We start from the raw sequence: 15,439 nt of genomic DNA on the forward strand, positions 1-15,439 counted from the left end.
TGTACATATAATTTGCTTACAGAGCCAAGCTTAAGCTATTCTGCACCTGTGATCCTGTGCATAGGGTGAAGAAGCCTTTTACCCCTCTGATAGGAGTCTCCAACCAATAGTATTAAGAATGCTTAAAATAGGGACAGCCCGGGTGGCTCAGCGGTTTAGTGCCTGCCTTCAGCCCAGGGCGTGATCCTGGAGACCTGGGATTGAGTCCCACGTCTGGCTCCCTGTAGGGAGCCTGCTTCTTCCTCTGCCTCTCTCTGTGTCTCTCATGGATAAATAAATAAAATCTTAAAAAAAAAAAAAAGAAAGCTTAAAATAAAACAACCATTGGGTGGATTTTGTGTTACGCCAATAATATCTTGTTGACAATGTTTATTTATTTATTTATTTATTTATTTATTTATTTATTTATTTATTTATTAAGATTTTATTTATTTATTCATGAGAGCAAGACAGAGACACAGGCAAGGGAGAAGCAGGCTCCACGCAGGAAGCTGGATGTGGAACTTGATCCCCGGACCTCAGGATCATGCCTGAAAATGTTATTTAAAAACATGAAAGTAGAAACATAAAACCTTTTAAAGAGAAATTAAGAAAATAACAGAAAGAATTTGTGAGCAGGGATAATTAATGTCTCAAGTGAAAATGACTATGTTTTATAGTTATTTTATAGTTTTATAGTTATATCAGGAAAAGTATACCAGTAGACAGAAGACAGAACAACCTGTTTTCCTGGCCAGACACCTAACCTGCAGTGAATTTATAGTTCATACACGAGGATTCTAGACAGCTTAATTGATTCCAAGATAGTGAAAGCTGAGAGATTGAATTTTGTATTTGGTTTGCCCATGATTCATCTACAAAACCCATTTGGTGAAATACATGGCATTGCATCTGCTAGAAAATCTTGTGTTCACTTTTGGTTTCTACTGCTTAAGGGTCTCATGGGAACAATCTCTGGCCTTGCCATCTTGCTTTCCCTTCCCTGGCAGGGCTGTCTTCTCCAGCCTGGAATGCTCTCAGGTGGGATACAGAGCTGTTCTAATGCAGTCTCGCCTGTAAACAGGGAAATGAAAGGCAGGGACACCAGCTGGGCATCACTGCCATGCATAAGAAGCGTAGTTTGATATTGCTTAGTACCCTTTGCCCAGATTAAAGATGCTGAAGAATACCTTCCCCAATCCCAATTACTTTCTCTCAAGATTTCCTAGTTTGAATTCCTTGAGGGTATGGACTTCTGTTTGGCCCAGCACCCCAAACCCCTCCTTTCCTTCACTCCAAGGGGACCAGGGTCCTTTCCTGCTTGAGGTTCAGATGAGCCTAAGTCAGTTTATTTTTGTAATTTTGTGATTTTGTGATTTTTGTGATTTTGTGATTACTTCCTGCTGTCATGGAACGTCTGTTACTCTGGAGTTTTTGTCTTTTGCAGATGCCTCCCTCCAGATTACATTCTAGTACATTCTTGCTGCACTTTGGTATGTTGTATTGGAGCCCCTTTCTGTTCTTTCTGGCTTTATTTATCTGCTACGTTTCTGCTCTTATCCATATCTGACAAGTTTTTTTTTCCTCTCTCTTTCTTTTTTAAGATTATATTTGTTTATTTGAGAGAGAAACAGAGAGAGAGCTTGAGCAGCAGGGAGGGGTAGAAGGAGAAGAAGAGATTCTCCACTGAGCAGGGAGCCCAATGCAGGGCTTAATTGCAGGACCCTGAGCCGAAGGCAGATGCTCTATGGACTGAGCCACCCAGGCATCTCTCTTTTTCTTAATGTTATCCTGTTCTCCTCTTAAACTACATATACTTTACCCACATGAAAGCCATATTTTCCCCTAGATGAGACATTATTGGTTTTTTGTTTTACAATGCTATATTCCAAGTCAGAGAGTCCCAAAAGGTTTGAGTGTTAAATTAACAGTATACTCTTGCATATTCAAGCTAACTCAATTCACTTGTATTGTATATTTAAGATAGTGATGACTATCTTAACCGACTGCGTTTATACATATTTTAATACAGAAAACCTTAGACTGACCCTGGTTTGGGTGAAGGGAGGGAGTTAATTTACGACAATATTACTTTCTCAAATATAAAAATGCAGAATTTGGAGGGAAAAAACCCTAAATATTTTAAATTAATTAGCTTGATTAAATATTTGAAAATAGTTGATAATATTAACCCATAATTTATTACTATCATTTCCTCACATTCTTGTTTATTTTATCAATTGTGATGTAGGACATATGTGTCTCTATGCATATCTACTAATTTCTGTCTAATGGATTGATACTAAATCTTTCAATGTTTGAGCAGGTAACCAACACATAGACACACCCATCTTCCCTAGCCCAGTCTTCAGCCCCAATTTCCAATTTTTATTCATTCAATAAATATATAGTGAATACTTACAATGTATTGGGCACTGTATTCCAGACGGAGGATAGAGAAATTAAAAACTGACTTCCTGTCCTCAAGGTGGTGTGAAATAGTTACTCTCTGGAGTTTAGGTAGATCTATAAAAAAGAAGAGCCAGTGTGTTCTAGGCACATAAGTACAAAAGTACTGAGGCTAAGAGGGTGCAGCACATTCTAAGAACTGCCAGTTTCTCTCTTTTCTCTGGGAAGCATCAGGCAAGTGTTGATGCCAAGGACAAGAGGAAGGACGGTGTGCATGGCTTATGTTAGGTCCCTGGGAGAGGCCAGTTCAAAGAAACAAAAGGTTGAATAGAGGTCACTGGGGCTGTGGGCAGGAGGGAAGGGCAAGTTACTCTGAGTACAGACAAAGAGAGAGTGGTAGTTACAGATGGCAGCGAAGTTTATGCAACATTGTGAATGGAATTAATGTCACCAAATCATATACAATGGATACTTGATAAATATTACTTGCATTTTACCATGATTTAAAGAAGTGATTTTGAGTGTCCCTGGCTTTGAGGAGAACGATGAGGTTTTGAGACAGCCATAGTGGAGAACAGGAATAAGACCCAGCCAGAGACATGGTGCAAATGTGCTGGCAACATTCAGTACATCAACATGGTGTCACCTCTCTGTGCAGTTCTGTGATTTCATCCACAGCCTGTGGTGGCCCGGAGGTAAGGGTGGATATAGGGTTTTGTCAGACAGGCGTGGAATATCTAGAAACTGAAATAGCTTTTTGTGTTTGTGCGTGTGTGTGTGTGTAATAACAAAGTGGTTGAGAGGCTGGCTCATGGAGCTTAAACCAAGGCTTGAAAGGACATGAGGCCAGAGAGAGGGACTGATTAAGTAAAGCAAAAGCAAAAACAAAGATCATGAGACAAGAGGAAGAATCCTGGAAAAATATAAGATCATTACAGAAGTTGAGGTGGAGGTTTGAGATTTTGGAAGCACAGTATCTAGGGCAGTGACTTAGCCCAGGGTGTGTCCATAGGGGTGGGTGGGTTAGGGATGCTGGAGACAAAGACCTCTGCAGTTTTGAGTTGAAGGAACTAAACTCTCCAGAAGATATGGGACAAGATCATGTGGTCACATCAAATGATGTATTATTTATTCATGTGTCACATGCATCCATTAAGTGTCCACTTTGTATCAGACACTGCCCTGGGTGCTGGGAATGAGAGTCCAGGAAGAAAGACAATACCCTGCTCTCCTGGAATTTACAATCTAGTGAAGAGGTGAGTTGGGCAATAGCCAAAATAAACAAACACAAAATGTCACATGGGCATGTGCTATGGTCAGGGTTAGTGAGGCTTGATCATGTAAGAGGGGTACACAGGGGTGGTCGGGAGAGGCCTTGAAAGAAGTCATAGTTGTGTGGATACCTACATGTTAAGAAAATAAAATTCAGTCATTTATTTTATTTATTTTCTTTGGGAACACCATATGCCAAGCACAGTGCCAGACGCAAGGAATGCAAAGATACATAAAACAGAGGCCCCAGTCACACAAATGGAATAGAGATGTCAATAATATCAATTAAGTCAAGAATGATCTCCCAGGACTCCAAGACTGGCTTTCAATTTGTAATTTTTCCTAATTAATATCAGGAGTTTCTATTTTCAGTGATACCTACAAAATATTTTACTAAAAAATAAATTATACCAAAAATATATTATAAGTAATGAATGGCCAGTAGAGGACCAACTGAAGTGATACCGAAAATACAGCATTATCCCATATGGAAGGAAAGAATGCTCAACTAAGAGGAGAAGACAGGAAAAAAATACATATTACGTGATAAAAGTAATTTCCATTGCCCCAGAAACTCTTAAACATAACTTCCTTTGTATTACTCACCTTATTATAAGGTACTAACAGGAAAACACTTAAAATTTGTAAAAATCAGCTATTCTTGGACAATTTCTGTTGAAGAGATATATTTTCAAGTTTAACTTTTTGAAACGTCAGAAATTGAAATATACTTTATAATATTGTTTACACTCCTTACCATGTTGTTATTGACAACAAGAAGTGTCACTGGGTGTTGACAGAATTCAGTTTTTGTTCTCATAACCCCTTACTGCATCTGAAAAAAATTAAGGACTGGGAGACCTGAAGTAATTCTGAGGTCATCATTGCATGAAAATGGGTTCAACCCCAGAAATTTTATTAGATAACCAGATATTTCCCAGGGGCTTAATGAAAGGTTTGAATATAAGTCATCTCTAGATGACTTTAAATAATGAAATAGGTTTAATCTTGTTACTGACACAGATGTCATTTCTTTTATGATTATAATGTAATGTATTGTCTGACACCTCCAAAGGTCTACAAACAAGGGAGGAAAAACACTATCAAGTTTAGACAGACAAGGGCTCTGGAGGGTGGTAAGGGAGCTGTGGGGGAGTCAAGTGAGAGCTAGAGTTAGCTGGGAGATCAGCTTTGAGTCTTGGTTCTGCAATTTATTAGCTAATAATCTAGCCATATAACTTTTCTGAGCCTGTTTCTTTGCCTCTTTTCTTTTCTTTGGATGAATGCCTACTTCATGTGTTTGTTATGGTAAGTAATCTATGCAAAGTGCTTCATCCTAGGTAGTGCTTAACTAGGGCAAAGGCTTATTCGTGAAATTATTCCTAAAAAAAATGGCATATCTGCTCAGATTAAGTAACAAGTTGGGAGTTACTGCTGAGATATCACCCAAAGATTTGCCTCTAGAATGTGGAATGTATGCTGCCTGTCTTTAAAGATGGCAAAATTTTGCTCCATATGTATCTGTGGAATAAATATAATTGCAGTGGGAGGTTAGCCCAGGAAAGTGGGATTAGGGTCCCAGATCCTTCTGACTGTCCATACCACACACTTAACTGACCTTAAACCATGCCAGCAAGTGGAACACAGGGCCACCAGAGGAAACCTGTGTCACTCAAGGGTAAAGACACTTGTTGAATAAATACATTTTTTATTTTATTTTTAAAAGATTTTATTTATTTTGTAAGAGAGAGTGCACAAGTGCAAGAGAGAGAGAAAAGGAAAGAGCGCTGGGTGGGGAGGAGCAGAGGAATAGAGAAAGGAAGAAGGAGAAGCAGACTCCCTGCTGAGCAGAGAACCCTACATGGAGCTCGGTCCCAGCACTTCAGAACCATGACCTGAGCTGAAGGCAGATGCTTAACAGACTGAGCCACCCAGGTGCCCTGAATGAATACATTTTTAAAATGCAAGTAGGCAATGTACATTCCAAATGTAGATGGTCTCCAGTCTTTCCTATTATCTACAACAGCTTTCATTTGGGTAGCACTTTGAATTGATAAGCCTCTCATGGGTAGTTTAACTTTGATCAGGGTGAGTAGAACAGATGTTCTTGTCAGCACTAGACAAGTAAGGAAGCTGATGTTTAGGGAGGTTAAGTAACTTCTACCAATGCTCTGGCTAATCATTCTCCGAGCTGAGATTTGAATTCCATTCTTATACCTCCCCAGTTCATTGCTATTCTCTGCCACTCTTTAGTGTCTTCTTGTTAGTTGGTGTGATGCTATGCAGAATTTAGCTGGAATCTCATGAGAATTGCAGAATTGCTGTAGGCCAAATAATATTGATAATGATAACTAACATTTAATGAATGCTCATTATATGCCAGGAGCCATTCTAAGCATTTCCCATGTATTATTGCACTGGATCCTTGCCAAAAACCCTCTGAGGGAAACACTATTATTATTCCCATTTTATAGATGTCAAGGCAGAGGAACAGAAAAGAATGGTAACTTGTCCAAATCATACAGCCAGCTGGTGTGGAGTTGTCTGCCTCCTTTACCTGCCTCACTACTTTCCTGCCTAAGCAAGCTAGGGAGCTTGTCTTTTCCAACTCTTAGATGATATGTTTATTGGCTTTTAAGAGCTTGGTAGCACCAAGACACACTTCACAGGATATGTTTGAGTGTCCCCCAAACATGCTGAGGTCTAAAACTAAGCCTCTGTACACAGACAGTCATCACAAAACAGATGAATCTTAACTAGTCAATTTGCTTATGTCAACGCAATAAAGCATGGTTGTATAGGAAGTTACATTTATTCAACCTTTATGGCTGAATAAACAGATTGAAGAATGCCACAGTGTGTCCGCAAGCAGACATCAAGATGATTCCAGTCACTAGACACTTTAAATCCAGTAGCCTGTAAGTATGATAAGTGATTTCTGACACGCTGACCCAGGATCTCCCATATGAGAGTCCCCAAAAGCATACATGAAAAATACAGAAAGGAATTACCATATTTGTAAAGTCAGTGAAATATTATGACATGACATTAAGGCTCAAGATTCCAGGCATTTATCAGTGTCCATGAGGAAAATACCAAACATAGCCAAAGATTTTGATCAGCAGTGCGGAGCTCATGGCTAACACCAAATTTGCTTCCAAGAAAGCATGGAGCCCAACAATATTTTAAGTAACAGAACAAAACCCAAAAGCACTCACAACTGTTAGCATTAGAAGACTGGCAGATTCAGAGCTTGGCAGTGCAGCACAAGACACACCCACTGGGACAGGTACAGATCAGTGACTATGAGCTAAGGAGCCAGCATGAAAACCAGCTTCTCCAGAACTTTCAGCAATATTCTTTTATGAGGAAATAAATATTATGAGTTTGCATTTCAGAATCTCCATAACAAGACCCTGAAATATAGCCTGAAGGGAGTGCTGAAGGAATAGTTGCCACATCATGTTTCTCTGGGGGAAAGAATGTGCATAGAAAGAGTCACACTGAGCTCTTTACCCTTCTATTGTGCAGCAAGGAGAAATGGGTCACTGTAAGGAAGGCAATTTCCTACAACGAAGCTGAAAAACAGTATAAAATAAGGGATCATAACCTTAGGTTCCTGGCAAAGGTTTGCTGGTCTGGTATAGTTAGAAACTGAATTCTTTTTCTAAGCAGAGGCTTCTGACAACAAAATACTCAGCAAGTGAACAGATATGTTCCTCCATTCTTAGTTATAAGCGGCGACGGCACAGGATGAGTTGGACATAGAAGGGGGTATAGAAGAGTTCAGAAGTTAACAGAGTTGCAGAGTCGTTGGTATTCTTATATAGAGGAGGGTGAGTGGCAAGCCCTCCTTATTGCCTGTGGTTGTTGGTACAGTGGTGATGAGTCTTAATTATATAACATTAAGAGAAGGCTAAGAAAAAATATCTTTTTTTTTCCTTTTTCACCAAAGTTGTTAATCATAGTATTATTTGCGAGTTCAGAAATTTGGAATGAAGTGTCCAAACTTATGAAGGTTTTAAAATAAATTATGTGTCTATCCAACAGAATTTCACACATTTACTAAAAACTGTATTGTTTTTTAAGATTGTATTTATTTATTCATGAGAGACACAGAGAGAGGCAGAAACATAGGCAGAGGGAGAAGCAGGCTCCCCACAGGAAGCCTGATGTGGGACTCGATCCCAGGACCTCAGGATCATGCCCTGAGCCAAAGGCAGACCTTTAACCACTGAGCCACTCAGGCGTCCCAAAACTGTATCTAAAAAAAAAAAAAAAAAAAAAAAAAAACTTAATAGACTGGCAAGATTCTCACAATCTAAGTGAAAAATTTTTTCAAAATTTGGGTGTTAAAATTATTCCTGTTTTTTTAAACATGCAAAGAAAAAAACTGAAAAGGAAAATTTTCAAATGTTTTCAGCTTTCCCTACTTGGTAATATTACAGGTAATTTTAATGTTTCTATTTATAATTTTCTGAGTTTAAAAACTTATAATCACTATTATGTATTCTCTATAGTGAAAATGACTAAACTTGATAAAAGAAAAGAGAGGGATAATTCATGACAATGAAACAGCACAGCCACAGGCATAATTAAAAGTTATGTTTATACTAAGGAGCAGTCCCTAGTAATAACCAGTCATCTAAAATTATAGTAGAATATTTATTGAGTCAGAAAATGATCCCACTATGTGCTGTTCACTAAAAAAGACACATGGGACTTAGAAATAAAAGTACTAGTCCCAGCTCGAGGAAGTCAGGACTATGGGGGGAGGCTGAGAGGAAAGTTACCTACAGTACTCTGTGATTGCCTGGCCTACGGGAGAGAAGGAACACCCCAGCCACTGGGATCTGTAGAAGGCTTTCAGTGGGAGCTGACATCTGACTTGATTCCCGAAGGATGAGTGAGGGAAAAAAAAAAAAAAAAAAGTAGGGGAAGGTCTTTCAGTAGAGGGAATGTATAAAAACAGAGCTGAGTGAGGGCAGTAGCTCTCCAATGTGAATCTTTTAAGAAGAAATTCAGGAGAGGAAAGAATAAAATTTGACCAAACCCTGTACTCCAGAGATGGAGACACAGAGAAAGATTGAAGCAATATTAGAAATTCTGGAGGAATTAGAATGTCTTTTAGGTATCTCTGTTGGACAATTGACGAGTGGTGGCATCACTGGCTAACAGAAAATAGAGATGGAAGAGCGGGTTCGCAGGGAAAATTTTAGAGATATCCGTTAGTAAGGTAAACGATACACAGTGCTGGAGTAGAATCATTCATTCTACAAGTTTTTACTGAACATTACTCTCAAGGACTGTTCTAGGTGCTGAGTACGCGCTAGTGAGTCAGGCTGACTAGGCCTCTGGTCTCGTAATGCTCCAGGTTTCCCTGGGAGACAGACCAGAACAAAAAAGAAAATGTCCAAAGTGATAAATTCTACAAAGAAAATTACAGCACTCATGGATGCCACGAGAGGAAGTAATGCAGTCATTTAGATTGGGTGTCAGGAAAGGCCCGTTGGAGGAGCTCAGGAAGGATTTGGGGTAGGACAGCAATGTGATAATGATAACGATAGGACAGCAGTGTGGTAGTACTCACTGACTGAATCCTTTCTTTGTACCAAGTGGATTATTTCATTAAATCCACAAAACAATCTTAGAGGTAAGTGATGTGGAGGCAGAAACTTGCCAGAGTCTAACACAACTGTGCCTGCACTCTTTTTTTTATTTTTTCATTTAAATTCAATTAGCCAACATATAGTACATCATTAGTTTCAGATGTACAGTTCAGTAATTCATCAGTTGCATATGATGCTCATCACATCATGTGCCCTCCTTAATGCCCATCACCCAGTTACCCCATCCCCCACCTCCCCTCTTGCAGTCCTCAGTTTGTTTCCTAGAGTTAAGACACTCTCATGGTTTGTCTCCCTCTTTGATGACTTCCCCTTCAGTGTCCCCCTCCCTTCCCTTATGATCCTTTGTGTCCAGCTACACTCTTAAACACAAGTACTTTTGTCTTTACGGAGCTGGGAAGTAAGGGATGAAACTATGGGAAAGAATACAATCACCCAGGGACAAGAGCTTGAGGGAAAGGTGTGGGGTGGGGGGTGGGCATTGAAAACTGAAACACAGGGAATGCCAACCCTGGAGGTGGGGGGAGGAGCTCTGAAACAAACACCTCAGCCATGTGGCCTGACAGCCATGAGACAAGCCAGCATCAAGAGGACGCAAATGGTCAGCAGTGTCCCATTGTCCACGTGACCTAGAAAGGACAACAGCAACGCAAAACATCCATTGGATTTAGCAACCAGACAATTATTGGTGACCTTGGAAAGACAGGTTTCGGTGAAGTAGTGAGGGAGACCAGATGGCAGTATTGATAAGGGAAGATTTCTTTTCCAAGGGATACAGGATGGAGGCAGCACGCTTTGCCAAGGGGGTTGCGGTTTTGTTTGGTTTAAAGAAGGGTGAGCCTTTTTAGAAGAAGGTGGAGGGTAAAGGGAGTATAGAGGAGGAAATAACAGGTAGCAAAGTACTCATGGGGACAAGAAAGGACAGTAAACAGAGCACAGGTGGAGGACTAGGTCTTAGTAAGAAGAGGTGCTTTTCTTAGAAAGCACGGGTGGGGATTTCTTTCCTCTGAAGTAGACATTATTGTCATCTGCTCAAGGTGAAGACCCCAGGGTGGGGGAATGTCATCCTTAAAGGAGTCCTACTTAAGGTTCAGCTTTTTTTTTTTTTTTTAAATATTTATTTATTTATGATAGTCACACACAGAGAGAGAGAAAGAGAGAGAGGCAGAGACACAGGCAGAGGGAGAAGCAGGCTCCATGCACCGGGAGCCCGACATGGGATTCGATCCCGGGTCTCCAGGATCGTGCCCTGGGCCAAAGGCAGGCGCTAAACCGCTGCGCCACCCAGGGATCCCAAGGTTCAGCTTTGAGATAGGGCTTATGGATGCTAAGAACCTGCATGGAGACTCCAGGTAGCCCTGAGGTTCTTGTGAGTTTAGAAGCCTTGCATTTTCAGCAGCAGCATGTGCACAACTGTGAGATTTCCTGCAGAGAGGCTGGCAACCCAGGGCCAGGTAGGGAGATGGGCTGAGCTGTTCCAGGAAGATTACTTTAGTCTTTCATCTGGCTTCTCTTGGATGGTCCTGAATTCAGGGACTCTTCTACAATCAGAACTAAACAAACTTGCTCTGCAAGAATTTATCTTCAAATTCGTCATTTAAAGAAAGCCCCTAATCCATGTCATCTGAATGTAAAACATGTCCTAGAAAGGACCGGGGGTGGGGGGGTGTCCAGGATATTTGGAGCTAAATGATTAGTGAAATGGCTGGAATATTCCTTGTATGGTTCTATTCCTGTGCAAATATTGTTACAACTACTGCTTTTGTTTGATTCAATTAGGTCCTTTTTAAAAGTTAATACACAGCTTCCCTGGGCACGTAACTGAAACATTTTGTTGTTAGACTGTATAGAAGTCACTTTAAGATAACACAGATCTTTCTTCTTGCAGAGAATTTCGTTACCACTACATGCATACAAAACAGAGGATGTAATCAAAAGGGTATTTGGCATGGGCCCAGAAAGCTATCTGGATTAGTCTATAACTGGCTGCCATAGTTTCCAACCCATTTCTGATCCATGACTTATTGCTTCATAACTGACAATTTCAAAGGTTTACTGGGATGACGCATAAGAGCACAATCATTACTTTCTAGCTCATTCTGAAGTGTGTTTCATTAGTGAACATTTTTGATTATTAAAGATAACAAATAAGACAATTAAAGACTGTTTTTACCATCAATCTCCCCCCTCCCCATTTTCTACCAACAGTATAAACTGGTGGTGGAAATGTTTATTAAAGTGTAAAATTGCCGCAAGAGTACCTAAGGTAGCTGATAATTTCCACTCCTTAAGTCAGGAGCAAGTTATGTAATCGAGAAAGGATTCAGCAGTTTAATTTTCAAACCTCATGTGGAGCACCTGAAGTTTTTAAAAAAAAAAAAAACAGCTGATTAAACTGGCCCTCTGGCAGTCTGGTTCAAAGACATTCAAAAAGAAATGATATTCCAGAAATTTTACTGTGAGTAATTTAGAAGTTTTCTTTTGAAATATTTCAATTCCTCTTGCCAAACTTGAAATGTGTGCTATTAATCACATCGTTGAATTACATCAAATGTCGTCAAAATGACTTTCTCTAAGGTCCACCAAGCACTTAAAAAGCAAAACATTGAGAATAGCAGGACACCCTGAGGCCTGAACCAGCAATGTCCTCATCTTATGTGTGAGGCTTTGGAACCCAATGCCTTGGTCACCACCTCTGGAGGTATTTCAAGAAGAGCAAGCACCTTTCCTCCCTCTTCCCTGCAGGAGTCAGTTAACTTCTAATTATAAGTCTACTTCATGTTGTGGACTAAAAATACCTTAACATTCTTCAATTTTCATATCTCACTTACTCATAATATCTACTTTTCATGTATATTTTATCTAGATTTTAAATGCTTTTCCACGGTATGTAAATGTATTTAATGTGGGTTACTCGTGGTTTGGCCTTAATATTTTCAGTTATTTTCCTCCAAAGCAGAGGCTGTAATACTTGGACTCTTGAAAAATCACTGGGTTGATTGCAGCCGGGTAATCATTTCATCGATGAGATCAGGAAAGGTTAACATGAAACCCAAGAACACTAACTAGTGTCAAACTGCGAAAGAGTGTCAGCCACACCGGATACAAGACTTCAAGTGGCTCCAAGTCAGGAAAACTATGCCGAGTTATCATGGTACTGGCTGTGGCACAGCTTAAACTTTGTGGGTGTGATGGTGGCGATTCTGAAACTGAAAAAATGGAAACTGCCAAGAAATGGGCTGTGGTGCGGCCCCGGGCTGCGAGTGAAACCGAAGAGGGGGTGGGAACTGCGCGCGTGGGCCCGGGCCGGCGGGGGGGCGGGGGCGGGGGCGGGGGCGGGGGCGCCGAGCCCAGGGCAGCAGCGAGGGAAAGCGGGAAAGGAGCGGGGGGGTCGGCGGGGCGCAGAGGCCAGGCCGCCCCATGTCGCGCCCGCCGCGGGTCGGGGCGTCTGAGCGGGGCCGCGCGGGGGGGGCGGGGGCGAGCCCGCCGGCCGCGATGAGGACGGGGCCGAGATGACCAGCGGACCGAAGCCCTCGGCGACGCAGCTCCGGCGGTCCATCAGCGAGCAGCTGCGGGATTCCACGGCCCGAGCCTGGGACCGGCTGTGGAAGAGCGTCCGGGAGAGGCGGCTGGCAGGTCGGTGCCCGCGCGGCAAGGGGGCGGCAGGAGGCGGCAGGAGGCGCCCGCCGGCGCGGCCCGCGCGGGCTCTCGGAGCTCCGAGCCGCCGGCTCCAAGCTCCCCGCCGCCCGCTGCCCGCTCCAAGCGCTCCCCGCTCCCCGCGCTCCCCGCTCCCCGCGCTCCCCGCTCCCCGCGCTGCCCCGAGCGCGCGCTGACAGCCCTGCGGGGCGCCGCACGCGGGGCGGAGGGCGGGCGCGGGGCTCACCTGGCCGGCCTCCCTGCTTGCCTCCCTCCCGTCCCGCGGCCCCGGCCGCGCCGCCTTCCAGCCGGTGAATGAATGAGCGCCCGGCCCGAGGGGCTCTCCGCGAGCGCTGCCTCTCTCCCAACTCGCCCTTTCCACGCGTGTTGCGAGCGGCGGGGTGGGGGTGCGGGACGAAGCAAGGGAGACCAGATGTTTGCCGGGGGAGCAGGGGCGGCCTGGGGGAAAGACAGGTGGACGGCTCTTGGTGCGAGGACACGGCCGCCCACAGCCCCCGCCCCGCTGTGACTCAGGCTCTCCTCGCTTTGGAATTACACAAGAGGGGCCTCCCTTTTGGAATCTGTTGCCCACGAATTAGAGAAGGAGAAGAGGTGATTATTCTGCGCTCAGGGGTCCTTAAGAATCCTTGCTGGGGTCAGAAGCCTACCGCTACCGTCCTCCCCAGCACCTCCCCCAGCCTCCCCACGCTGTGCTCGTGCCATGGAACCATCTCCTTGTAGGGCCGCGGACGCAGTGAGCGGTCTGAGCCTTCTCAGAGCCCTCATTCAGAGCTGCAGGTCGTTAGTCACTACATCATACCTGCCCCAATAAGGGAAGGGAAGCCGCCCTACGCCCAGTTCCAGAACAGTGTGGGATTTAGGATTACTTTTCCCAGGGACTGACTGCTAGAAGATGTCTCTGGTGTTGTGGGAAGTGTGGTTGGAAGGGCCCCTGGGCAGACCAACAGTCCAATCTCTGGACCTTATTGCCTCCTGTCTCTCCAACAATATCTCCTGAGTTGGTCTGTGACCACAAGGATGGAAGAGAGTTCTAGAGAAGAAGCAGGTATGAAGCCTGGACAGAGGGAAGGGATGCCAAGGGTGAGATGGGAGATTTTACCTTCTCTGAGCTCCTCCCCTTTTCCTTAAAGTAGAACTGTAGAATAGTTTGCTAGATGTTCTGTCCCTACACTCCTACAGCCACCTCTCCCCATCAGCCTGAGGGCATTCTGGAGTAGGTGCCCTGTGTCTGTATTCACCTTGGTCATGAGGTCCTTCTTGGTCTAACTGGTCAAATCGGGAGTAGGGATTACAGATGATTTCGACACTCAATGTTGTCAGCGTAAAATGTTCATCCCATGTCTCCTGTCCAACACAGTGACCCCGTTTTAGTAAGCGTCCAAGAAATAAACAGACTTTTTTGGTCTGGACCCAGAAATAAGTTGTGGTAACCAGGAGGTTTGACTGTTGATTTTTAAAGACCTGTATGTGCATTGCAGACCTCAATTAATAACAATTAGTAACTCTCCCTGTTATGGTGCTAAATTGTATAATCTACATGATGGATGGTGTTGGAGAAATTTTTGTGGTCTAGTAAATGTTTGTTGCTTCATAACTTCAGAATGCTTACTGCAAATGTCTCTTTTAAAGCTTCTGTTATTTAAGTTTGTTAAGTTTGTTAAATCAATGGATCTTCAGGAAGCAAGAAGTCTTTCCAGGAGGGCTGCCAAGGCTGTGCTGGGTTTTTATAGAAGTTGAGGCCAAAGATGACTGCAGCCCTGTCTTTTTGAAAAAAAGATCTGGAAAGGAAGAGAGTGAAATGTAAAGACATACAAACATTAAGGCTGTCCAGGAAAGTCATTTATTCACATGAATTTTAGACACTGCAGTTCAGTTAAAGCGATGGAGGGACAAAGGGAAATAAACCACAGGTAGAGATTTTAAGATTGTGAGTATATAGAACTTAAGGCTTGAAGTGGCTTCAGAATGGTAAGCATAAAAGTTCTCCAGAGTAGTGCATTTTTTTTTAAAATAGCGGTATGAGGTTTTAAAATGTTTAATCGGAATATTAATATCTGCTTACCCATAATCTGCTTACCACTCTGCTAACAGTGGATGCCAGCGGGTTATTCACCTAGCACCAAACAATCCTCTGTGAAGCTGACTTCAACTTCTGCTTCTTTAAGCAAGCTGGGATGCATGCCACAAAACCAAGCCAGCTCCATGAAGGAGCTTTTAGATGCAAATTGATTTTCTCGGGTTTTCTTGCTAAGGTAGCTAAAATATGGAACTTTGGCCATGAGACACTGAAATACTTAAGTTATTAATGTTGGCATCAATTCTAGGCGAAAGCGTTCTTCATTTGTAAAAGTGTTCTTTATATGGCTCTGTTCACAGTATCAGAATAACCAACTATGTGAATGTACCCCCAGAGAGCATCCACCCTGCTAAGACATGATACTGGCTTTTTTTTTTCCCCTATCAGATGAAAGTTGTGTGCTGGGACTTCTTTAATT

General features: G+C 42.9%; 1 protein-coding gene and 1 long non-coding RNA gene across 18 annotated transcripts in view; one reads left to right on the top strand and one right to left on the bottom strand.

The window, feature by feature from the left end:
• The window catches only part of STARD13 (StAR related lipid transfer domain containing 13), a 513,518-nt gene that overhangs the window by 268,810 nt on the left and 229,269 nt on the right, over positions 1–15,439 (top strand). For 2 of the 17 annotated variants that reach the window (XM_072795470.1, XM_072795472.1), the window contains exon 1: positions 12,751–12,923. The exons of 13 other annotated variants lie outside the window; for them this stretch is intronic. In XM_072795470.1, the coding sequence (XP_072651571.1) occupies positions 12,800–12,923 (124 nt within the window). In that variant the 5' untranslated portion in view covers positions 12,751–12,799. Of the gene's footprint in view, positions 1–12,749; positions 12,924–13,845; positions 13,990–15,439 lie in introns of those variants that run through there. 2 more of the 17 variants (XM_072795497.1, XM_072795487.1) reach the window with 2 other exon arrangements.
• On the bottom strand, positions 9,578–14,186 carry LOC140615710 (uncharacterized). Its single transcript, XR_012016183.1, has 3 exons — positions 14,044–14,186; positions 13,171–13,382; positions 9,578–12,496 (listed from the first exon to the last, which is right to left on the bottom strand). It is a non-coding gene; the product is annotated as an uncharacterized lncRNA (long non-coding RNA).

This window comes from Canis lupus, chromosome 24 (assembly GCF_048164855.1).
Source record: "Canis lupus baileyi chromosome 24, mCanLup2.hap1, whole genome shotgun sequence".
NCBI classification, from domain to species: domain Eukaryota; kingdom Metazoa; phylum Chordata; class Mammalia; order Carnivora; family Canidae; genus Canis; species Canis lupus.